General features: G+C 34.6%; 5 protein-coding genes across 13 annotated transcripts; 2 read left to right on the forward strand and 3 right to left on the reverse strand.

Annotated features, from left to right (window-relative positions):
* The first annotated feature begins 478 nt into the window (after positions 1-478).
* On the forward strand, positions 479-5,682 carry ash2 (Set1/Ash2 histone methyltransferase complex subunit ash2). 3 transcript variants are annotated; one of them, XM_066284952.1, is made up of 10 exons: positions 479-658; positions 1,024-1,191; positions 1,253-1,431; positions 2,016-2,160; positions 2,314-2,510; positions 3,906-4,099; positions 4,460-4,637; positions 4,695-4,975; positions 5,031-5,288; positions 5,453-5,682. In XM_066284952.1, exons 1-10 carry the CDS (start codon positions 636-638, stop codon positions 5,555-5,557), a joined length of 1,728 nt encoding a protein of 575 aa, XP_066141049.1. In that variant the 5' UTR covers positions 479-635; the 3' UTR covers positions 5,558-5,682. The 3 variants fall into 3 exon arrangements, with proteins under 3 accessions (XP_066141049.1, XP_066141050.1, XP_066141051.1); XM_066284953.1 differs by lacking the exons at positions 479-658; positions 1,024-1,191 and having other exon boundaries at positions 1,301-1,431; positions 2,000-2,160; XM_066284954.1 differs by lacking the exons at positions 479-658; positions 1,024-1,191; positions 1,253-1,431; positions 2,016-2,160; positions 2,314-2,510 and adding an exon at positions 3,070-3,172.
* Positions 5,656-15,877, reverse strand: l(3)72Ab (U5 small nuclear ribonucleoprotein l(3)72Ab). The gene is made up of 18 exons (XM_066284942.1): positions 15,789-15,877; positions 15,655-15,722; positions 15,225-15,388; positions 14,286-14,560; positions 13,138-13,904; positions 12,424-12,967; positions 11,667-12,289; positions 11,196-11,334; positions 9,835-11,134; positions 8,987-9,550; positions 8,345-8,741; positions 8,094-8,283; positions 7,874-8,037; positions 7,505-7,817; positions 7,222-7,450; positions 6,655-6,883; positions 6,150-6,392; positions 5,656-5,980 (listed from the first exon to the last, which is right to left on the reverse strand). Exons 2-18 carry the CDS (start codon positions 15,697-15,699, stop codon positions 5,741-5,743), a joined length of 6,426 nt encoding a protein of 2,141 aa, XP_066141039.1. The 5' UTR covers positions 15,700-15,722; positions 15,789-15,877; the 3' UTR covers positions 5,656-5,740.
* A 56-nt stretch (positions 15,878-15,933) lies between these two features.
* Positions 15,934-17,103, forward strand: LOC136340701 (bolA-like protein DDB_G0274169). 6 transcript variants are annotated; one of them, XM_066284959.1, is made up of 4 exons: positions 16,153-16,336; positions 16,392-16,518; positions 16,603-16,795; positions 16,858-17,103. In XM_066284959.1, exons 2-4 carry the CDS (start codon positions 16,460-16,462, stop codon positions 16,999-17,001), a joined length of 396 nt encoding a protein of 131 aa, XP_066141056.1. In that variant the 5' UTR covers positions 16,153-16,336; positions 16,392-16,459; the 3' UTR covers positions 17,002-17,103. The 6 variants fall into 6 exon arrangements, with proteins under 6 accessions (XP_066141058.1, XP_066141060.1, XP_066141059.1 ...); XM_066284958.1 differs by having other exon boundaries at positions 16,153-16,333; XM_066284961.1 differs by lacking the exons at positions 16,153-16,336; positions 16,392-16,518 and adding an exon at positions 15,934-16,069.
* On the reverse strand, positions 17,017-18,862 carry LOC136340699 (3-hydroxyisobutyryl-CoA hydrolase, mitochondrial-like). Its single transcript, XM_066284955.1, has 4 exons — positions 18,396-18,862; positions 18,097-18,334; positions 17,295-18,047; positions 17,017-17,237 (listed from the first exon to the last, which is right to left on the reverse strand). Exons 1-4 carry the CDS (start codon positions 18,396-18,398, stop codon positions 17,107-17,109), a joined length of 1,125 nt encoding a protein of 374 aa, XP_066141052.1. The 5' UTR covers positions 18,399-18,862; the 3' UTR covers positions 17,017-17,106.
* An 876-nt stretch (positions 18,863-19,738) lies between these two features.
* Positions 19,739-21,088, reverse strand: Yod1 (Yod1 deubiquitinase). Of its 2 annotated transcripts, XM_066284957.1 has the most exons (4): positions 20,719-21,088; positions 20,290-20,661; positions 20,117-20,235; positions 19,739-20,060 (listed from the first exon to the last, which is right to left on the reverse strand). In XM_066284957.1, the coding sequence occupies exons 1-4, from the start codon at positions 20,915-20,917 to the stop codon at positions 19,848-19,850; spliced, it is 903 nt and encodes a 300-aa protein (XP_066141054.1). In that variant the 5' UTR covers positions 20,918-21,088; the 3' UTR covers positions 19,739-19,847. The 2 variants fall into 2 exon arrangements, with proteins under 2 accessions (XP_066141054.1, XP_066141053.1); XM_066284956.1 differs by having other exon boundaries at positions 20,117-20,661; positions 20,719-21,086.
* Between the last annotated feature and the right edge of the window lie 3,000 nt (positions 21,089-24,088).

A 24,088-nucleotide genomic window follows, 5' to 3' on the forward strand; every position in this document is an offset into this window, starting at 1 on the left:
AAACAGATATTCTATTTTATGATTTTGTTAATTCTAGAGCATTTGCGAAATATGGTTCAGTTTAATATTAATCTAAAATTAGTAAAATTTTTACTGAAATAAAGCATTTCACTTAAGAGTATATAACATAGGATTTTGTCCTCTTGTCGGTTGCAGTCAAATTTGGTCAAAAAAGACTAACGAAAAAAAAAACACAAAATCACAATAAACATTTTATTTATTTTGAAGTATACTTACATTGTACTTCATTTTAAAATAAATTAAAACTGCAACGTGGTATATAAAGTTTTAAATATTTAATTAACATTATAATCTTTTCCTAAAATATAAAAAATTTATGATTTCTTCTTCACCGAAGCAATCTCAATACATCATTTAAAATCATCTTTATGAAAATTGTTTATGTAGTTCTTGTTAAAAAACAAAGTTTGGTTTGACATTAACATTGACGGGTTGACATTGCGGTTCCTTTTTATATTCTCAGAACTTCAAATGTTTGTTTATTGTTTATGGCTTTACGATTTCTTATTATTATAAAGTATTTTCCCTTCAATTTTAATATTAAAAGCTTAATTTACATAAATTCTATAATATTTTTATTTGTTTAGTAAACTGATTTCTTGTTAATATCGAAAATGATCGAGGAAAAAGATCAAGGGTACGTTCGAGACTAATTTCTAGCCAAAATAGAACTATACATTCATGTCCACAATATAACGATTGCATTACATTTTTCTTGTATTAAATGTTAATTTTTGGACTTCTATTGTCATGAAAATCCCACTAACGTTACTAATCTAACCATTTTTTTCTATCTCTTATAGTTCTCAAAATACCCATATATGTAAGCTGTATTATCTTAAAATTAGTTTCATAAAGATATTTCAATTATATTTGATAAAAAACCAAATATGTCTAATACTGCTTGACACATTGAATGAAACACTCAATAAAGACAATGGAAAATTATGAATTATCATTTTAATAATGCATCATTTATCATCATATTACCTAAAATTGTAGAAAAAGTGAATGTCCAGAAACTGAGTCATCGACCCAAGACATTGATGACAAAACTCAAAGCAGTGAAACTGACAATGAATCTATATCCTCAACGAATACCACTGCAACCAGAACTGGTGATTATGAGAAAAAAGACCGGAAGCAAGTGGAATCAGGAAGTTGTTATTGGTATTCAACAATTGAAATCTTGTAATATATAATTTCAAGGGACATTTAATTATATTTTTAGTGGAAAGGAGCGAAATTTGAATATTGTTGAGCTACTTTGTGCAAATTGCTCTAGATGGTATCACGAATCATGTATTGGATACCAACTGGGAAAATTGGTTCCATTTTTGTCCAACTATGTGTTTATTTGCAAAAACTGCTCCCAAACAGGGTTAGAAACTTTTAGGAAAAGCCAAGCACGTAAGGGTTTTTATGTTAAGATTTAACAACAGTTCAACTTGTCCTCTTAAGCCAGATTTATGAATTGATATATCTAAAGAATATGCTTTCCCAATACTAATGGTCTACTTTTTCAACATGGATTACTTTACTATTGGATATCAGTAAAGCAGATTGATTTGATTTAACAACTTTAGAGCCAGATTTAATTAAGTGCTGAATTGTGAAGTCAAACATTTTTAATACAGTCAATTCAAGAAGAGAAAATACATTGGGGTGCAATAATTCGGGTTTAGGACAATGTAAATTCCAGCATACATTTTGTGTCAAGCCAACCAAAATTCATTAGTTTTGATGAGAATCTACAAAATCTACAACAGGCACTAGTTATGAGATATAAAAAAAAAACATAATAAATTAATGATCCAAACTGAAAACTAACAGTTAAATAATATAGAATCTTGTGCTGAATGCCTGTAATAGATTATGTAGTAGCAATCTGTAAATTGAGCTTTAATATTATATTTTCATTAGTGAATTGGTAGATGTTAAATTTGACCTCTAATTGGCTTGACTGTAAATTTTATAGGATTGTCTTTGTGCAGAAATTAGTCAGATGTGTGTGACAGCCATTGCTAACCTTCAGCAACTCAGTGCCAAAGAAGGAACTAATAAGTTGTTGTTTAATAAAGAGAAGGAAATAATTCCATATATTGAGTACCATTGGGAGGCAATAACCACTACATCTAGGTAAGAAAAAGTAAGGAAAAAAGGATTTGCAGGAGAGTGACTATAGTAGAAAGTGGTGTTAGTATTGCATAATATTTCCATTTAGTATAATTAATAAATCTGAACATACACTACTTTTACTTGTATATTACTTTTTCTCCTTTTCATCAATAGACGTGTCACTCAATCATGGCATTCTACAGTAACAAAGGCTTTGATCAAAGATATCCACATCTTGTTTGTTTTTGAGGATAAGGGAGAGGGTCAGTTGTATGGATTAATTAACACAGATCTAAATAACATAAAGCCCAATTATGAAGCCATGATAAAGAGTGGAACATTGAAAGTTACTGAAATGGGCATCCAGCACAGTATGTATTATAGAGTACCTAAGTTATTATGAACTATTAATGGGAAAACTAGTGCAACAATAATGTGTTTTTGTTCCTGTATACTGAGTGTCAATAAAGTATTATCACATTACATTAGTTTTGCACTAAATTTGCCAATAGAAAACGCTATTGCACAAAGTGTTTCCTAAACACATGGCGCTAATTTAAGGCGATATTCTGAATCGAAATATGAAAAAACAAATATCTAAAATGGTTTCATTTCCCAAATACTGATTGTTAAAAAACGATCTGAGTCACTGTGTCAATCACTTAAGAGTGAGTTAGTCAAATACTGCTATAGCTATAAAAACGAAGCGATTATAAAAAGTGATATTAAGGCGTTTACTAGTGAAATAATTATTTATTAGTGGATTATTATTTGACGAATCATAGTAGTTAATTTATTGAGTTAGTAGAGTTTATGTTGCAAGTTAATATTCTGGAATTATTCGAACATGAGAGTCGTTATAATAATTTAATCACAATAATTAAAAATTTGCTTATTTGTTAAGCTGGCTATTGTTTGACACATCAATGACGTGAGTCACATAATTGTTATCATTTCCAAGATTAGCGATAAAAGCTACGTATTATTATATCATTTATCATGGCTAAAATAAAAGTTGTTAACAGGCAGCCACGTAAGTTATCAATGATTTAAACGTCCACTATTCGTACTTAACGTATCGCAGTTATTTCGAGTGATATAAATCTTGTATTTCCTGTTTATTTGTTAGTAGTAGCTTTGTTGATTGCCGCATACTGAATTTTTAATAAAAATCTGCATGGAATTTCAAAATAATCAATTAAAACCGTGGTATGCGATCGGAAACAGATTATATCAAATTGGATCAAGATCGTGCAATTTATAGGCCAACGAAATGATCACCAGGAAATGTTTTTAATCTTTTAATTTGCGTAATTGAAGCAGCATAATTGATATTTTTCTAACGTCAGCTCTCAGGATAAAAAAAATCTGAACACGCTTTATTATTGCAATTTCATCTTATTCATCCCGTTTAATATTCTAAAAAACTACATGTTCAAACTTTTGATTCGATGTTTCATCCTGAATATTGAGACCTGAAAGCAATAACATAATATACGAGGTGGGCCATTTAAGAATTGAAAGTAGAACGTCTCTATATTTTGCAAATTTTGCACATTTAGCGAAACAACCATTATATTTGGTATCATATAAAATTCTTGATTACTTACAATTGTTTAAATATTACCAATATTGTTTTCATTATATTATAGTGCAATAGTGGACATTCCACAAGTCAAGTATTTCTTGCAGAAACTAATTTCTTTATTCACCTTTCTTTAATTTAATTTTTTTCTTTTCTTTTAAATCTTAAATTGTACTTGTAGCCGTTAGCTTAAAATCGCGTAACATGAAGCGCAAGTTTCTGGGCGATATGGGAGGTCCTGGCAAGAAAAGCAGAGGAATGGATTTAACCACGCCGAAGTTGCCCCCTCACGGATATCCCTTAGACCATCCGTTCAATAAAGACGGCTACAGATATATGCTTGCTGAGCCAGATCCACATGCCCCGTTTAGACAGGTTTGTTTCACGTACTTTTCAGCTTTTAATGCTGTGCAATGTTCGTTTAAATCAACATATATGAATTGGGGAATTAAAATGTCAACAGTTATAGAAAAACGGAACGTTAAGATGCCCTTCAAAAGTGTCGTTTGGTGTGTTAATTTTAATCCCTGAATTTTTGTTGAAAATTCCTTTAAGATATCCACAGCATACTTAATTGCGTGCTTAATTATGCATATCGACCGCTAATTAACTAATTCAATATCACTATTTCGGTGAATCACTTTTAAGAGATTCTTGAATTTTACCAAACTATCGTCGGATTTTATATCGATTTTTTTCTATAATTTTCTCGCTCACTCTATAAAATACATTAAGGAATTTGATGAAAGTTCCGATTGGGCCGGAAAGCCAATTCCTGGTTGGTTGTACAGAACCTCCATCCCCAGCACTGTACTTCTAGCCCTACACGATAGAGGCCCACAATTGAAGATATCGGAAGATCGTCTTGCTGTGACAGGAGATAAAGGTTATTCGACTGTGCGCGCCAGTCATTGTAAGAGACAAAAAGTCAATCGAAGTTATTATTATTATACAAATCACCCTTTTACAGTTGTTACTAAAGGCTGTTGGTATTGGGAAGCGACCATTGAAGAAATGCCGGAGGGAACAGCTGTCCGTCTGGGGTGGGGTCAGGACTACGCCAATTTACAAGCTCCTTTAGGTTACGATAAATTCGGGTATTCTTGGAGATCGAAGAAAGGCACCAAGTTTCACGAAGCTCATGGGAAGCATTATAGCAAAGGGTACGCCGAAGGGGACACGGTGGGATTCATGATTGTGCTTCCCCAAAATAACACCACTAAGATCGTACCCAACACTTATAAAGACAGAGTGAGTTTACAGATTTTCGAACTTTATCGAGTGTTCAGTGTATTTTTTGCTACAGCCGCTGGTGAAATTTAAAAGCCACTTGTACTACGAGGAAAAAGACCAACCGCAGGAAAGACAGAAAACGCTAATCGTGCTGCCGGGAAGCAAAATATTGAATTTCAAGAATGGAGAATGTCAAGGAGTGGCCTTTGAAGATATTTACCAGGGTTCGTATTATCCGGCGTTGTCGTTGCATCGCAACGTAACAGTGTCTGTTAATTTTGGGCCTGACTTCAAGTATCCACCTCAAATGAGCGAGTACAACTGGAAACCCGTGAGTTTTTTTTTAATTATTACAAGTAGCTTCTGTAAAATAGTTTATACCAGAAAGTCAATATATTACTATCACTGTGAAATTCATAGAATCATGAAGATACAATGAAAACTAGTAAAGTTTTAATTGTTAAACAGATTTGACCCTGATTTGTTTTATTTCAGATGTCGGAAAAGGGTGAGGAAGCCATTTGTGAACAAACGATGGCCGATATCATGTTTTTAACTGAAAACGAGGGCAGGTTAAGATTAGATAGCTTCGTGCTTTGACACTAAATATTTTTAGTTTTAAACATTTAAATGTGGTTTGGAATAATTATGATAAATTCCTATACTGAAACCTGTTTTGCTTAAATTAAGCGTATCTGTAAGTAAAATATACATTTATAAAATAAGTGTAGTTTTAATACAATTTTTTACGTTTGAAAGATCAAAAACTTTATTGGCCAGATTTTAATCAGAATCGCTGGCGCTAGACTCAAAATCTCCAACGTCGATAGAAAATTTGTACTCCTGATCACATCCTAGATAAGCATCGCTCATGAAATATAAAGTGTAACTATGGTGTCCAGGACTGGGAGCTACAAAGTCCAATTTTACTCGGGCTTTTTGTTGTAACGTCAGTCTTTTAATGGAGAGCAGAGAGTTGCCCTTGGGGTCACCGATTACCACCCACCAACCTTCTTCACGTTTCTAAAACAATTTTTTTTATCAGACTGTGTCTAATATTATAGATGGAGGGCCAGTTAAGGCTTTCGAAAACGGCATGATATAAAAATTTAGTTAAATCCTAGGAACATGAGTGGCGACTTTTCAATTTTGAACTTATACAAAAAAGTTAATTTCTATTTTTAGGTTTTACCTGTGGGAAGAAAGGAGCGATGACAGGCCCGTTAACTTCGTCTTCTCTCTCTAATTGTACTGCTACGTGCACTGATGATCCAGAATGTATCTTGTCTTTGTCCAATACTTCATAGGTAAGCTCAATATTCGGGTAACGGTTGCAGAACCGAGCGACGTCTGCCATTTGTACATCGTTTAAATTCAAGAGTTTGCTCCGAACCTCGTCTTCTAATTCCATTATATCGAAAACAGTTTCAACACCCTAAAGAAAGAGACGATTTTGCACATAATGCCACTATTATTAAATAAGTATTATTAAAGTAAACAGGACGCTCTATTTCAGTAGTTTTTGCTTATTATCTCTTATTACAAAAGATAGTAAGATGCGGTATTCGCAAAGCCTCAACTCACTAAATTGCAGTTCTTAAAAATTGAATCTTTCTGTCTTTATTAATATGCGAGATTCCCGACGAAACCATCGAAAATGAGACCCCTTGCTCACTCGCTATTACTTTCACTGATACCTTTTCGGTGCATCGTTTGATAATATCAGCATTGAAATGCGGTAACTGCTTCAAGTAAGAATCTTTACTCCACATTGCCTGCGTCACCATCTGAGCCAATTCCATGGCAGCGACGGCAGGTGAAAGCCAACCGTTAGAACTGAGCACATCCACGCAAGCCTGAATAAGGCGAATCGCTTTGGCGAGTACATTTTCCGTATCACCCTGAAGTTCGGCGCTTAGTTGCAAGCTGGAAGAAGAATTCAATTCTAACGTTTAATGAATGACAGTGTAAAATTTTAAAGTTATGTGCTAATCGACACCCCTCTTACAATTACTATTCGTGCGTAATTAATATTTATAAGTTTATAAGTATATTGAATAGTCCACACCTATATTTTCCCTAAAAATTAGTTGAAGGGCTGATAAGTATCTAAAAACAATTCATTTGGAAATCGGCAAATCATATTAATTTAACTTTCAATTTTTTCGTTTTCTTCCTCCCAATATGTTCAAAAATAAGATAGGGAAAAAAAATTATGCTTTCAGGGTCTGTCGCTCTGGAATAGCATATTGGACTAAACTTACCGGCAAAGGTGAGCTTGCAACAACAGATTGGTCTTAACGTGTGGATCATTGCATTTTGGCTGTCCTCCGGTCGGAGAGGTCAGCTTGTTGGGCAATTTTTGAGCCAACTGTCTCAAAACATTATCTTCGCGATGTCGTACGGGAATATCTTCATATTCGGCTGCTGATGAAATAATCTCCAACAGCCCTCTTATCTTAGTTTTGCTGTTAAGAGATAAGCTGAACAATTCTGGAGAAAAACAAAACGTAAAATATTAGATAGCCTGCATAAAAGCTCACGTACCAATCGTGGTATAGTTGATATAGTAATAAGCAGCAATCATGCCCAGGTTTAAAGGTACGCAATCCATGTCTTCCTCGACACTAATGCATTTGGACTGCTCCAAATCAGATAACGTATTCTCTACTAGCTCGGAAAGATGATCGGATAAATGTCTATGGCTTACACCCTGTAAGTTATAATAATTCGGGTTTTGGGTTAAACGTCTGTATAAGAAAGTCCATGTGAGATAATCAACCGCATCCTGTTTATTCTCAATGGTTTTGGTGACAATTTCTGCATTGAAATGATCATGTAGTCTGTGATCCAAATGACTCTAAAATAACATCATGTTTAGCTCAAATAAGATTTAACATATGAAACGTCAATTACCTCAACTGGGAGTGGATCGCTCAAGAACTTTTTGAAGAAATCCTTCTTGGAAGACTGACACATCAGGAAACATTTGGCGTCAACGTCCTCGAGGGGCCTGTTGGCCCTTCCCACCATTTGCAAAACATCCGTAATGGGATAGTTTTCATAGGCATGAATCTTTCCTATAAATACCAATATTCCTAACACATTTCACACATATTTCCTTTTATAAACGCACCATTGAAAAACTGCGTGTCCATGATGATAACTAAATGGGCAAATATATTCAGCGCCCAACAGAGATCTCTGGTGACTACGGCAATTTGAACTGCCCCTGAATCAAATAGTTGTTCTACCAACCTCAAGTCCGCGGCCGTCAATCCTTCGTGCATATAGGCTACGCCTTGTGATAGGGTTTCTTTCAAAGTCTTAAAAGAGGGTATTAATAGATATTAAGTACGTTTTCTAAAACCGTCACAATCTAGTCACCTTATCGCTCATTCTGTCCAAAAACGGCTTGATATCCTCCTCATCGGCATGGAAGAACTTATTGGGTTGTCCCTCAGAAGCTGCATAAGTCAATAAGTCAATGGCGGTCATTCTAGCCTGTTTCCTGGTAGGCACAAATACGATGACTGGCTTGTGGGGGCTGTGCCTTACGATGGCGTTGTATACGGGCTTTCCCATAGCGATGAGACGGGAGGCATTATGCGTCAAATTGAAACCTTGCACGTGTAGTTCCAGGGGCACTGGTCGCACGCTTGGATGGAAATTGAAGGTGGCGTTTGCATTGCAGCCCAACCATTGAGCTACATCTTTGTAATCGGCTAGAGAACCGCTTAACGCAACCATGCGGATAGGTTTTTCGATTTGGGACGAAATATACCTGAAAAAGCCACAATTCTGCAAAATTATGGGTAAACTTTATGCAAAGGAGAAGAGAAGTACAACAAAGAATGGCAATAGAATATATCGTTCTTCTATAATTATTTTCAGCAATTTATATACGAGTGGGTTGTCCTGGTAATTTGTCACTTAAATAGTCAGTGGGAATAAACCCTTTATATTCCGCAGATCCCTTATTATTTCCTTTTTCGTCTGAATTGAAAAAAATATACATATTTTCCTTACCGCATCCTAGAACATATAATTTCAATAACGGGCCCATCCTCGCCTCCTATTAAATGCAACTCGTCTACAATAAACAAATTGATATTCTGCACATTCTTCCTCTGCTTCCACCTCCGTGATAGCACATCCCACTTCTCGGCGCTTGTAATAACAATCTGCCCTTTGGCCAATAACTTCAGATCGGTGCCAGTCTCGCCAGTGAGCAGTACCACTTTCTTGCCGAGGGTCTGTCCGAATTTGATGTGCCAATCGGCGAAAATCAACTCAGCAAGTGCATCCTTTGGCACGAGGTACACGCACCTCCCATCGGGGTTTCTGTCCAAGAGACGCAAAATAGCGAATTCTGCAATGGTGGTTTTCCCAGAGCCGGTAGGCGCACCGATGAAAATATTGTCGTCTCCGTTGTAGACGGAATTGAACACTTGCGTTTGAATTGGGTTGAATTGAGGAAACTTTTCGCTGTAGAGTGATTCGTACAGCTCGTTTCGAAGAGCTGTGATCGGTAATGGTTGGAGGTCGAGCAGTTCTGTAGGTGGAAAGTTCTTTTCTGGCAGAATCAAGTGCCTAGATTGAAAAATATCGATTTGGTAAACCTATAAAATAGCCCTAATTCGATGGGATATAGCAAGTACAGATACACTGGACTTTAGGCACTATGACGGATCACGATTAATTAATGTTGGTTTTCAAAGCAAACTAAAAGTGATCCAATGGAAGGCATTAATGAACAACCGCGGCCGACATTAGCTAATAATTATTTTTACCATTTATTATAATTGCCTAAATCTGAATACTAAAAAAGCCCATTTTTTTATATATAAAAAACACAAAACAAAATGTGTACTTACTTGAATGATACGGGCAGCTGAGTTTGGGCTCCTATCCACCTATCCGAAACAATTCGCAGGAAATAATGCGGCGCCAGCGGTTCATAAATGGGCACGAAAAATTTCACTAAATGCTCATCCTGGCAATACTTCTGTTTCAGCAAAAAGTACTCGTGATGCAAAATTACTTCTGAGTCCACGTCTTCGACGAATATCCAAAAGGCCTCGGCGTGTCCGTGCAGCTTCTCCTCCCACTGGAAATCGGGGGTAATTGTAAGCTCCACTTTCAACATCGACCGCGTAACCGGCTGAATGTGAGTGGAAAGTTCCAGCTTGGGGAATTGGTGCACGTATTTGTGGATCGTTTTACCCAATTTCGGAACACGAATCAATTCGCCAATTTCATTGGGTCCTAGATCGTAAAGCCGCTCCCAAGGAAAATATTTCTTTTCGATTTTTTTAACGATCTCTTCAGGCATTTTTTTGAATTGTCTTAAAGGAGACATAGACTGCCACATCCTTTTATCAACCATTTTACACAACGTCAGCACTTTATCAGCCAACTGGGCCCATCCTCTGTGCAGCACTATTTCGAATATCGCTCTAATAAGCCTGGAGGCGGATTGAGTGACGTAGACCATGTCGGACATGAGAGCAAAGCTCTCTAGTTTCAGTTGCGAGATGTAGGCTTGCAGCAACACGTTAACTTTAGCACTAGGCTCCTCGATGCTCTCTTTTATAGGTATAGGAACTCTCTCCATGAGTTTCTGCAACTCTCCCGGCTCACCCTCTCGAACTGCAATGTTCTTGAACTCCCCAGACAATGAAAACACGCGGAATAAATCAATATCGCTCAAGTAAGGCTTCAACAATTGATTGTACGTGGACATAGTTTCATGAGTGCAATAATACTGAGACGCAATGCGTCCCAATTCAGTTCCCTGAAACTGGCCAGTTTTCCTGTCGTACTTAACCAGTCCGCTGCGATCTAAATGCATCGCAGCCGTATGCACCAAATCGGCCCGATGCTGCTCCAATAGAGGATCGTGCTTCATTTGATCGTGTGAAATGCCGTATAAAGAATGTGCTCGCATTAGTCGGATATACAAATAGGTATAACCGAGCCAAGTTACTGCGTCTTTCATATTTTGAATAGTTCCCAACACGATTTCTGCGTTTAACATATCGGGCAATTTGGACACTAGTTGGGATTCAATTGGGAGTTGCTGGTTAAGAAGAGAAAGATAGTATTGGAGTTCGCTGTGATTCGTTATCAGAATACCTTCGCCTTTAGTGTCGTACTGGGGACGGCCGGCGCGACCTAGGAAAGAAAGGATTTGCTGTTGAAATAAATGAGGGTTGAAAGTCAATTTCTATGTTACCTAACATTTGTAGAACGTCTAAAGCACCCAGCTCGACCCATCTTCCTTTAGTAGGATCATAAATTTGAGTCCCTTTAATGATTACCGTATGAGCAGGTAAGTTCACACCCCAGGCTAAGGTGGCTGTGGAAACTAGCACCTATAGAGATATTGCAATAAGACTTTTCTTTAATTCTATTCTAATTTTACCTCCCAAATAAACTGATACAAAATATCTGAATTTTTAATTAAATTTTTTCAATAATTGTCAGATTGAAGGAAAAGTTATCTAAAAATAAAATAACAATTTAGTAAAAGACTTTTACGCGTGCAACTGAATGGGCATTAGTGAATTTGCGCAGGTACATACTCTGATCTAAAAGTCCCTATTATATTTGTTTCAAATTATCTTAAATTTTGAAAGTATTATGGACTTTCAGATGACATCCTGCTTGAAAACTCATAAATTACAAAAATTTAATCTAAACTGACCTGAATGTGTCTATCAGCAAACAAATCCTCAACTAAAGTCCTGTCCACCCGCGTCATTCCGGCATGATGGATGGCAAATCCATAGGGCAATAAGTCCTTCAATTCGTTATTCTTCACTTGATCTGCTTCCGTCCTCAATACTTCCATCGAAGCGGAACCCTCTCTCAAAAACTGCCCTAAAGTGTCCTTCTCCAAACACATATCCCTTATAGCCCGCGCAGTTTTGCCAGTTTCGTTTCTCGAATGCACAAAAATGAGTACTTGGTTCTTTCCTGCATGCTCCATCGTTTTCTCATATACGATTTCGTTCATTATTTGACAACGTTTGGTGGCTTTCTTTTCGGTCACACCGATGTATTGCTGCTCCAACGCCACCGGCCTGAAGCTGTTGTCGAAGTAAAACAACCCGGATTCTGGGCGTACGCGTAAAAATGCAGCTACGTCTTGGTAGTTAGGTAGGGTGGCTGATAAACCGACCAGCCTCACTTCCTCTTGGGTGGATTCGATCATTCGTATAGTGCGGGCTACTAGGGCTTCAAGTACCGGTCCTCTTTCGTCGTGAAGTAAATGGATCTCGTCAATAATAATGAGACGTACCAGTGAAGTGAATGTTTTTTCACCACCTACCAATGCAAAATTGTCCCGGTTTATACTTATTTAAGTATTTGAGTGATAATTAAAACATATTGTAAATGTCTGTCTATACAACCAAAAAAAGACTTTTTTCCATACAAAATTAAACGAAATGTTAACCCACCTTTTCGTGTTATAATATCCCACTTCTCGGGCGTACAGACGATCACTTGAGCCTCCGCAATCTGCTCTCTTGTCAACTGATGATCTCCAGTTAACTCGTGCACAGTCATATTGTAACTAGCCAACCGCTTGCCAAAATTTCCCACCATTTCTTGTACAAGAGACCGCATAGGAGCGATGTAAATAATCTTGAATTCGTCTGCGTTTATGGTTCCATCCACGTTGATATGCTTGCCAATTTCCCTCATCATCGTCAAAAGAGCCACGTTGGTTTTTCCCGCCCCAGTGGGAGCGCACAGCAAAATGTTTTCATCCCCTTCTAAAGCTGCTTTGCATAAGCGGCTTTGGATTCTATTGAGACTCTTGAAACCATCGAATACGGGTTGCACGTACTTAGGCAATTGATCGATTGGTTGTAGCTTCTCGTTATCGCCAAATGGTTTGGGTTTTAGGGCAGGAACGTGGACTTCTTCATAGCCTTTATTTTGTTTTCTAAAGGAACCGTCGGGCAATTGACATTTTTTGCTTGCCATAAAATGAGAACCCTGTAATGCAAAAGGCTATGATTAAAACTGATTATATTTGACTGAAAAGTCATCAATTTTTTTTTTTTATATTTTGTAAATTTTTTGAGTTCAGGATGATCACCATTCAGTTACAGTTTCATATTGAGCATTAGAATTTTCAAGACGCGTTTTTTCTTTAAAATATTTACCTGTGAAAATACTAAATCTTCAAAATCGATCATTTTCCTTGTTCCTGCCACTTGCGTCTTCTCAGTATCTTCGTCCAAATCTTCCTCGTCGCTGCTGTGCTTTCTCTTCCTGGATCTAGACGTTGACTCATCGTCCCCATTTTCTTCATCACCTCGCCCAGTTTCCAGCAATTTCAATATCTTTTTTAATCCTGCGTCCTCCGACATTTTCTCCTTTAGTTTTTGGCGTTCGGTCTCACTCTGAGATTTGGCCAACAAAGTGCAATAGAGGATAAGTTTTCTATTTTTCTTTAGTTGCTTTATAAAATCAAAGCAATCATATCCCAGTAGCAGGACCAATTGGTTTTCCAATTCCCTGTCGTCTCCAGCATCTCTTAAAACATTTAAGACCTCAGCCGCTTTCGCTTGCGAAATCATCGCGTCGTCGTATATTTTTGATAATTTCCTTTGTAACCAATAGGCATCTATATCCATTGGGTGCAAAGATTTTTCCTTTTTTAGTTCCTCTACGCTGACGCCTAAATTTTCAGCATGTATAGCTCCATCTTCCCTTGCTTCTTCTCCTTCCTCTTCATCAAACTCCTCTCTCACTTCTCCATACATATCCTCATCATCTTCTTCTTCAGATTCTTCAAATTGCACGTTTATGCCATAAGTTTCATCAATGTTTTCCTCTCCTGTATTAGACTTTAATTCTTCAGTTCCAAAGTCTGTGATTTTCTTGCCTAAATTGACCAAAAGAGCGAAGCGTTCTTCAGGTATAGCACCTAAAACAAATACCATAATAGCTTCCCAAGTAGTTAAGTTGTTACAGTACAAGTGCTTCTGGAAACAAACCTAAGTACTACAATGATAGCTAATGGACTTAATGTATTAAATATGGAAGATTAATATATTGAAATATGGTCAACAGTTCACATATTGAATATTATTTTATCTCAAACTTCTGCTAATTTATACATTAATGATAATGTTAAAAAAAACATTTGCAAAAGATGTCCACAAGATAAAGTTAAGTTTACTTAGGGTACTGTAAAATGCATTTTACTTACTAGAAGCAAATAATGTAAATAAATTTCAAACCTATTTAAGAAAACTATCCCCCCAATGTGAGGTAGATATTTAAATATTTGACAACTAATTCTTACCTATAAGCATTTCTGTTTCTTTCTTCTTCTCCCTCTCCTTTAATCGATCATTCTTCAATACTGACAGCACTTCATCTGCAGCTCCACAAATAATGTCCCTGGGTTGATCACCAAGGGCTTCTTGTAAGAAACTCAAGAGAACCTCATAAGTTTGCCTGGTTTCTTGAGTTTTTGGTTTATAAATAATCCCCACCATTTCATCAACTCCTTCAGACAATAGTGTGGCCCCTTTCATTCTAGCAAAGTCATACTGAGCTTCGTCACGCTTCTGACGTCTTAAATAAAGATCATTACTGATTTTAAACTATAAATGCACATATCTACAGTAGGTTCCAAATTTGACGCACTGAATGAATGTAGTCACAAAAATGTGAGAACAGTAGATATTTGGCAAACAAGAGTTTAATATATTCTTTGATGAGCTGCTTGATCAAGTATTTTTTATTGGCAGAAACAACTTGCTTAAAGAAATGTGTTTTAATCTATGCACATTAAGTTGATAGCAATGAGAATAAGAAAAAAATTAAACCATTTCACTAAACAGTATATTATTAGATAAATTATAATGAAGGCTATCAGCTCCTGTGAAGAAATTCAAAACTTCCCTGAAGGATATTGTTGACTATATTCAAGTTCAATACTATATGTGCTCTATTCATAAGTAAACATACCTATGATCTGCAAATTGTTCAAAAACTCATAAACAGGCCACAAGTAAATCAACTTTTCATGGTTTTTGAAGAACCTTTTCTCTTAGTTTACTTTAAGAGATTCACAGAATTGCACATAATTCACTTTTTTTACATAAAACTTTTAGCTAATTTGTTTGAATGGGATTAGTATAAGTCATTACTTAGGCTCAATATTTCAAAAATAGCCTCAAATTTGTAAGTAACCTGCATGTACCAGATGATCTATTAAGATACTTGCACAACTCACTTGGCTTTCCTTTCTTCAGCCTTTGCTGGTTTTGTCCTTTGTGCACGATCTCCCATTTTAGAACTGGTGAGTTTCCCCACCAAAGACATAACTTCACCAGTGGCCTCATCACGATTTCGTCTATCAATGAGGCGAACATCAGCTTGTAAGACAAGATTGGAGTTCTGAAAATTTTAATAAAATAATTTATTAGAGACAAATTATTAACCTGAATAGTTCAATATATTTTAAAAACTTCAAAATCCTACTATGTACTGCAAATCTATAAATCCAACATCATAGTTTAAATAGCCCATCACTTGCATACAAATAGAGCAAATTCTTACAGTAACTATCCGATATAAGTAACATATATTAAAAACTATTCTCTAATCGCCCTTATTTGAAAATATTCTCTTCCTAGAAAATACTAGCATGAAATTCAACTTACCGCTTTGTATTCATACTGGAGCTGCCTAGCTGCGGCGTCCGCCATTGCGAAACTACTCTAGAACGTTTCTAGCAATTCAAAACTTTTATTTCTTTTGAAAAAATATTAATACAAAGGTCTGAAACACGCCTTACCAGTTACAATCTATATCAAATTCAAATAAATAAGTTTTAAAGCAGAAACATACAAAAACACTACTAAAATTGGAAACTATACCAAACATAACCTGCAAATAATCGCCATTTTCTTGTTTGATTGTCACATGAAGCATGACGGACGAAATCAGTATTAAGCTTGGATAGCATCAAATGATATAAGTTTCGTTTCTTGATATAATTTTTTTATCGGCAAGAGCGAGATTGATAGTGGTCCACAATGATCAGGTGTCATTACGAATCCGAATCGAAGTCGAAATGTTCGTTTGATGAATTATTACAAATATTGATAATTGCTTCAACTGAACAATCATAACTTGGAACACGTTTGGTCCAGTATGTCATTGCTATTATTATCATATCCTTAAAATATATTTCAAAATTTTTTGAAGTATTTATTCGGTTTTATTTTTATTATTACATACAGGACAATTAGCTTGCTCAATTATTACTACGTTCTCTCCGTTGATTTATAAATTTTGTGTATGGTGAAAATTATTTTGAACGTAAAAGCACAAATACTGGTTGTAAGAATATTACCAAAACAGATACAATTATTTATCCTTTTTTCACTTTATGTAGGTAATTAATAATAAGTAATTGCCATTGGTACTTAAATAAGAAACTAAGTACAATTCAGGCTTATTTAAATGCCTCTTCAACAAAAGTTCTCCCACCTAATCTCATATTTGAAATTGGGCATCAATAGGTACTTACTAGAGCATTCAGTAGTTGTGAATTGAAACATATATATCCTGCTGCAACAAACACTTATCTGAACTTTTTCTCTTAGGCCCTTAAGCTGCAAAATGGGCTCAATAGAAAAACCCATCGAAACAATCATCATTAGTAAACTCTCACAGCTGAATCCCACATATTTAAAGGTAATAAATGAGTCCTATATGCATAATGTTCCTAAAGGAGCAGAAACCCATTTTAAAGTTGTTGTAGTATGTGATGATTTCAAAAATCTCTCTTTATTAAAGGTAAAAGGACACTTTGTTTTCATGTAATCTAAAGTTTGTTAATATTTTGTGGGTATTTGTAGAGGCACCGCAAAGTAAATGATATTTTAAAGGCAGAATTGCAAAGTGAAGTTCATGCTCTTTCAATAATTGCTAAAACTCCCGATCAATGGAAAGATGAAGAAATTGAGCCTAGCCCTAACTGTAGAAGTGGTTTTGGCAAATAATGTGGCTACTAACAATTAGAATGTAAGTCCCTCTGTTATTTATTTTTATTTAATAAAAGCACAAAACATTGTCATAAAACAAAATTACATGTTAACAAGTTATGACTAATGTTTTAATTCCAAATCTTTCGTTAGCTTTTGGAAATGCCAATCTACTAAATCACTGGTCACTTCCTTTAAACTCCCAGGTTTCCATTTAGGGTTTTGGTCCTTATCTATTAATAGTGCCCTCACACCTAAAGTAAATAGTGCACAAAATTCATTTAAGTTTTTATTTCATTTAATAAACCTACCTTCTTTAAAGTCATGGCCATCAACACATTTTATTGCCAATCTATATTCCATCTTTAGACAATCTAACAAATTCATCTCTTTTCCAAGTTCCAGCTCTTTAAGTGTAATTTTCAGACTAGTGGGAGACATTTTATTCAAAAGACTAGTGGTCTCTTTAGCCCATTTAGACCCATCCTTTTCAAGCCTTAAATAAATTTCCTCTATTGTGGTTGCAGAAAAGCAAGTATCAATCTTCTCTAAATATGGGAGCAAGGAAAATTCACCTATATCATGTTTTTGATATTTATTCAGCACTCCTTTGATATCATTTTCATTAGAAGCATCTAAAAGTTCTTGTTCTATTTTTTTAAGATTTAAACTGTCAGTGAAATGTGTAGCAATCCCTGCTTTGAAGACATCTGAGCCCTTTAGTCTTACTCCTGTTAATGCAAGATACCATCCAAGCTTTCCACGCAATTTTGGTAAAAAATGTGACCCTCCAACGTCTGGGAACAATCCTATTTGAGTTTCAGGCATGGCAAATAATGTTCTCTCTGTGGCTATTCTGTAAGAACCATGGACAGATAGACCAACCCCACCACCCATAACTATTCCATCTATAAAAGCAATATATGGAATTTTGTATGAGCCTATAAGACCGTTATTTCTGTATTCGTTTCGGAAGAAATCATATCCATGATTGTCGCCTTTAAAAGCAGCTTCTGCTATTGCTTTTACATCGCCGCCGGCGCAAAAAGCTTTACCCCCATTACCTATAAACTAGCAAATATTAGTATTTTTAATGCAATTAGATTACCTCACCTTTAATTATGACAAGTTTTTTCTTAGACTGCCATTTTTTGAGGGTAGAATAGATTTTATTGACCATTGAAATGTTTAAGGAGTTGAGGGCTTTGGGTCGGTTTAATATTATAATGCCTTTATCACCTGCATTTTGAACTATTACATCAGGATCTATACTGGACATTTTCCCATAATTTTGGAAGAATCTTGGGGAAAGTTTTTTTGGAACATCCCCCAAACGAAAACTTCTTACAATCTGAAATATCAGTAAGTGAAATAAACACCATTGGTTTGAAAATTCCTCAGTAAAGTTATACCATATTGTGTTTTGTTTACCGTAAAATTGATCGTCTTTTTGTATATAATTTAAAATAACGAATTAAAAGCATTTATTTGCAAAATTTAATTTTAAAAGGTTAATGACAACATCACATTACAACATTTTAAAACAATGAATTGATAAAGGCAGTATAACGTCGAATATCATAATTCACTATGTCTCAGAACATATTTACTTTCTTTTCTATATGTTTGCTAAAAGGAAAACAAAACTGATTAACATTTAAACTAAGTATTTATGTCTGTTCTGATCTTTGAACCTGTAAAATGCGAACAAATCCAAGGCTACAATCATATAAAAGGTTTTACTGTAATTTATCTAATAAACTTGAATTTAGGTTTTTGATTGAATCTCAACATAATTTCTTAAATTTGCATTGATTTTCAGTCTTCAAAAACTTTTAATACTTAAAATTTACCATTAGAGATTTCTTCTGTGTTATACAGATGAAATTTAATTTATTTCCGAAAAATTAATTGTCTTGACGGTTTTCTTCTTTTTTGGAAAAATCCATTTAAATAAATGACTAATCGGACTTGCCAGAATGCAGTTTGGCAATAATAAAATCCTAATATAGTATCTATTTGATTGGTTGAGTTAACATCAATTTCAACTACTAACTTAGAAAAAAAGCAGTAGTGAAGGGAAAAAGGCTTATGATGGTGGAAAAATATATAGTTCTATTGTAGTCCTATATCCAAATGAGGGTGATAAAGTGGTGAATTACCACAGGATAATTACAGTTGAACAAACGACGCGGAGTCATTATCACCCAGGCGCAATGAAGTGTTAGTGTTAGGTCGCAAATTGTGCAGTACAAAAAGGAAGTAGTTTAATATACTACATAAATTTCGAATTTTTAGCGGTTCTGTCGCTAAAAACATCGTAATTTTTTTCAAGTTTGTAATATTTTGTTAATACCTAACAGGTGACCTCTGGGTATAATTTAACGGTTACTAATTTTAATATTATGCTATTATGTATCAACTATTTTGTTCGGGCTTGAAAGATTTATTTTCATAATTATCTCTTTGCATATTTTAAAGTCAATTATATTCAGAATATTTCCAATAGACCACTATAATTTAAAAATAAAAATTCACCTATTAGATATTAACAAAATATTTCAAATTTGGAAAAGTTCCAACCTTTTGTCTAATACAATACATAGGTACAATGTGCACTCAATGACTATTAAGTTACAAAATGGAAACTTGCAACGAAATCTGCTTTGTGGCAAAGCCACTGATTGCTATGGATTGATGCAGAGATGTAGAGAGTGATATTGAGCATAAGTAGCCACAACATAAAACACATATAACCTTTCATAAATAATTATATTCACTTCAATTTTAGTGTACTTATATGACAGTCAAGAGATGCCATTTGCAAGAAACTAGAAATAACCAAATCTCCAATCATAGTAACCTTAAACTTCCCCAAAATTCATATGGTTTGTAGATTTGGCATGGGATTGAGCCTCCACCTGTCCTTTTAACATGACATTGCAAACCAGGCATTTGAGTGTAAACTTGTTAACATCAGTGAATTGTCTACTTGATTTTGCTTCATCTGCTAAAATTTTTGCTTCTTGCAATACTCTTTCATCTCCTGTTTCAAATATAGTTTGTATTTTACTGCCCTAAAATCATAATTTCTCATTGGCTCTGGCCATTAGATTCTGATAGTCAAACTTACATCAAATGGTTCCATGTATAATGGGTCATAATGAATTCCATCAAACATTAACAAAACTCTTAAGGGATAATTCTGATCTTCTCCAAATCTATTTATAATTGCATTTATTGTGTCAACAACTGCAATTTCAATTCCATAATAATTACTAAAAATTGAGAGCTCTATTGCCCCACCCCAAGAGGTATCATTTTGGATCCATGAACAATACTGTTCAATAGGTTTTCCCAACATAGCTTCATCATAAATATGTTTTTCATTAAGAATTGTTTCAGCTACTAATTGTCTTAAGTATGTAGCTGCTTCCCCACTGCTATCAATCTTTCCATTTAATACAAAATTAATGCTGGTGAACAGGCAAGAATTATCAGCAGGCACAATGTGTTTCAATAAAATACCAGGCAACTTGTTTGAATCAACTGTTAAAAGATCATTACTTGATTCTACCTGAAGTGTCTCTTGGACTTGAGGTATTTTGTTAGTTACTTCAGGGGGTATGGATAGTTCTTGTAATATTAAAGTGTCGCCTGAAGCTACACCACTCTGTGCTAGAAGAGAAATTTAAGTCTTTACACCTGGAATTTAGTTAGCAGTTTTAAATTTACCTAAATACAAATCATCCTGACTAATGTCCAAGGGTTTTGGAGGAAAACCACATAAAACTTGTAAATTACCAATGGGAAGGCTGGAGAACTTAGACAAGGCTTGTTTTAAATCCTTGATAGTATTTTTGGCAGCGAGATCTTTTATAACGTGTTGCCCATCCTTGGTTTTTACTTTAAGTAAGATACTTTGGTTTTCCATTGTTATTTATATTAATGGCCAAATGAGGAATGCGCCGCTTGTAAGCGATTTTGTCACAATATCATGAATAGATGGCCCAGATCATATGCATTTTAATTTTTTTCAAATACCACTTTTTCGTATTATAATGCAAGGAATTCTGAATTTTCAACGTTACTATGTTTATTTTCCACTTGAACTTTTTCTGTCTTGTCATCTGACATAAGTTTGACATTGACATGACCTAATTGACTTAAAAAAAAATTCGTGTCAATAGTGATTCTCAAGGAGGAATTGATAAGCTACGAACTTGCAATGGCAATAACGTATTTCTGTTATGGAGTTAACTACAAACGGTACACACTCCAAAAAAATATACAATATGTTCAAGAAGAACCTAGAAGAGGTACGTTCACGAATAAACATGGTTAAAGGCCAATATATTACTGTGCTGACACGTAGCAGATAATAATTAATTACACGTTAATAATTATGGCCTATGGAACGGTTTCTCAAACTCCTAATAAGTTTGCTAGCAAGATAATTTCAATTTCGACAAAACCAGAGCGGAGAATTAAACTATTTTCCAATATCTATTGAGTAGTTCTATTCAATTCAATTCTATTCTAAGTTATATTGCTGGCGAAGTTGGCAGAAGTTTGAAAAACCGAGCTTCATGGACATTAGATAAATGTAGCTGTACCTGGAAGATAATTTTCAGGGAGTCCACGACACTAATATTCTATTTCTATTCCAACGTGCCCAGAGATGGTTTTCTTCTAGATAAACTTATCCAGATTTTGATCTATTGGCTCTTAATAGCGAAACTTCATGCTATTAATGTATTGACAAAAGGGGAAGAGCTATTTAGCATCTTGTGTTTTTTAGATATTTCAAAGTAACGAAAATGATGTATTTTCAAAAAAAATGTATAACATGTTTTATTTTCAAAAGTAACTGAAATTTGCACAAAAAATATTTTCGTCATTGCGTCAAGAGTATACAAATTTTTTGATAAGATGATCAAAGACAAATAATTGAATAGTATTTGTTATAGTGAAAAGACTTACTTCAATTAGAAGTGTTCTGAGCAGTTTAAAGTGTTTAAGTAGCTCGGGAATTATTTATTGTTGCATTTGTGTTTGAATAAAATTTGTAAATTATAAAGTTTGAGACGTAGTCTCCTTTATAATCGAACCTACGATAAGCATAACAGTATTACGGTTCATTATATAGCATTTATGTGTAATTGCTGATTATTTGCTATAGGCCATTTTAATCTTATTTGCAATTTACTGGCAAAAGAGTAGATTAAAATGGCTCTTTTTGGTTTTAAAAATATAATCTCGTAAATTAATGTAAATTATTTTAAACAGTTAATAAAATATTAATTAAGTATTTTGTTCGAGAACTGAAATAAATTGATGGAAATACTAATTTTGGCAGGTTATATGTATTTTCATTACTAAATATTACTATTTATTGGAAAATACCCATAACGAAATTTAATTTTTGGAATAATTCAAATTATTTGCATTTCAAGCGAATATACTGGTTTACAAATATTTAAGATTATATGACTAGCACCTATTTATGACACCCCTTCATACGGGTTATCACATTTAATGGAATTATAAATAGAAATAGGTAAGTACGTACTCAATGACTAGACAAATCTTGTCCTACAAAATCGAGCAGATTTAGATTTACGGCCAATCACTTATCCACGGTCCCAGGTCGATTAAGTGTTTTATCAGGGGGTATTCTTTGTTGCGCAGTGGCGTAGCGTTAGTACAGTAGTGCAAATTCTGCACACATTCAAAATAATTTTTTTAAACGACTTTGAGATTTGTATATTTTTATTTTTATTTTCTATTTTTTGTGTCAAATGGAAGTAAGTCGAGTTTCAAAACTATAAGTTTTCTAATGGTTTCTGATACCGGCTTTTTATTTCGTATTCGAATGCTAGGAGCCTTCTTAAACCCATTATGTGTTACATGTTCTATGCCGATAGGCAGTTTTTGCGTCATTCATATACATTATCTGATCACTAGCAATTAATTTAAACATTAACATAATCGCTAAGTGATAAGTCACGAGATTGTTTTCGTCTTTCCCGCTGTTGGTTACAGTAACGTTAACGCAAATGAATTACATCATCAGCCTCTGTTTGTATATGTGTACATTACTTAATATTACGTTTAAAAATTGGTACTTTGGGGTTTTATACGCCTCTAATAGGGAAAAATGTAAAAAAAGTCAATTTGGCAATGAATTGATATTTACTGCATCTACCGCAATTTCCATGGCAACGGTGTGTAACAGAAAGTTTTCGCCCACTCCGACGTTAAGAATCCCTCCCCTTATCGTATACTATTCCGTAAGCAATAGCAAATTAGGCCGTATTTTTGCAGTTCTTGATATTGCGTTTGTTCGGGCTGGTCACCAACTGTTGCCGGAATTATGCTGGCTGAAGAAAAAACGTACTTTGTTTGTCCGATTTCAAGTTACAACAATCACAAATACGCAGTTGATCGTAGAATAGGCGTAAATTAGAAAGTGTGACGTTTCTACAGGGTGTTTCAGAAACAATGGTACAAATGAATATTGGGTGCTAGAGGGTGACAAAATCGAGCAATTCGGCTGAATTTGTTTTATACGAATGTTGTCTGTTTTTTATAGTGTTTAAATATTTTTTACTCTATAAGGTGATTTGTTAACGAAGAAACCGCCAAAAGCTGGAGATACTACACATCGAATGGTGGCAATTAATGAAAATATACCTTATCCGAAAGTCGACAGTTTCGGATATAAGCGGATTATTAAAAGTTCAACTTTAAATTCGTTTTTTTGCTATTTTGAGAATATGGAAGGCAGACACTTGAAAATTTATAAAAATATATTTTTTTAAGTGATCAATAAGATACGTTTTGCAATTTCCGAATTTTACAGAACCTACAGTTAATAAGTTTTTTCCATGTATGTGTAGCATGAAATTTCATTCAAAATCTAAAAGATCAATCATTTTTGTATCAATTATATATTATTGTTTCATTTAAATATCTCGATCCGTTCGAGAAAAAACTTTTTAACGAACACTTTGTTTAAATTCCATAATACAAGAAGTTAAAAGCGAAACAAATTAAGTGTATTTTCATTTTTTAGAACACATAATTCATCACCTATAAATAA

This window comes from Euwallacea fornicatus, chromosome 8, assembly GCF_040115645.1.
Source record: "Euwallacea fornicatus isolate EFF26 chromosome 8, ASM4011564v1, whole genome shotgun sequence".
NCBI lineage: Eukaryota > Metazoa > Arthropoda > Insecta > Coleoptera > Curculionidae > Euwallacea > Euwallacea fornicatus.

Coding starts and splice junctions, on each gene's coding strand:
- ash2 (XM_066284952.1), top strand. CDS start 636: ATGATCGAGGAAAAAGATCAAGG. Junction 2,511..3,905: donor TGAAATGGGCATCCAGCACA/GTATGTATTATA, acceptor TTGTACTTGTAG/CCGTTAGCTTAAAATCGCGT. Junction 4,976..5,030: donor CCAACACTTATAAAGACAGA/GTGAGTTTACAG, acceptor TTTTTGCTACAG/CCGCTGGTGAAATTTAAAAG.
- LOC136340701 (XM_066284959.1), top strand. CDS start 16,460: ATGCCTCTTCAACAAAAGTTCTCCCACCTAATCTCATATTTGAAATTG. Junction 16,519..16,602: donor TTGAAATTGGGCATCAATAG/GTACTTACTAGA, acceptor TTTTTCTCTTAG/GCCCTTAAGCTGCAAAATGG. Junction 16,796..16,857: donor AAAATCTCTCTTTATTAAAG/GTAAAAGGACAC, acceptor GGGTATTTGTAG/AGGCACCGCAAAGTAAATGA.
- LOC136340699 (XM_066284955.1), bottom strand. Junction 18,048..18,096: donor AAAACTTGTCATAATTAAAG/GTGAGGTAATCT, acceptor GCTAGTTTATAG/GTAATGGGGGTAAAGCTTTT. Junction 17,238..17,294: donor TGGCCATGACTTTAAAGAAG/GTAGGTTTATTA, acceptor TATTTACTTTAG/GTGTGAGGGCACTATTAATA.
- Yod1 (XM_066284956.1), bottom strand. CDS start 20,917: ATGGAAAACCAAAGTATCTTACTTAAAGTAAAAACCAAGGATGGGCAA. Junction 20,662..20,718: donor TCAGGATGATTTGTATTTAG/GTAAATTTAAAA, acceptor TTTCTCTTCTAG/CACAGAGTGGTGTAGCTTCA. Junction 20,061..20,116: donor TATACATGGAACCATTTGAT/GTAAGTTTGACT, acceptor TTATGATTTTAG/GGCAGTAAAATACAAACTAT.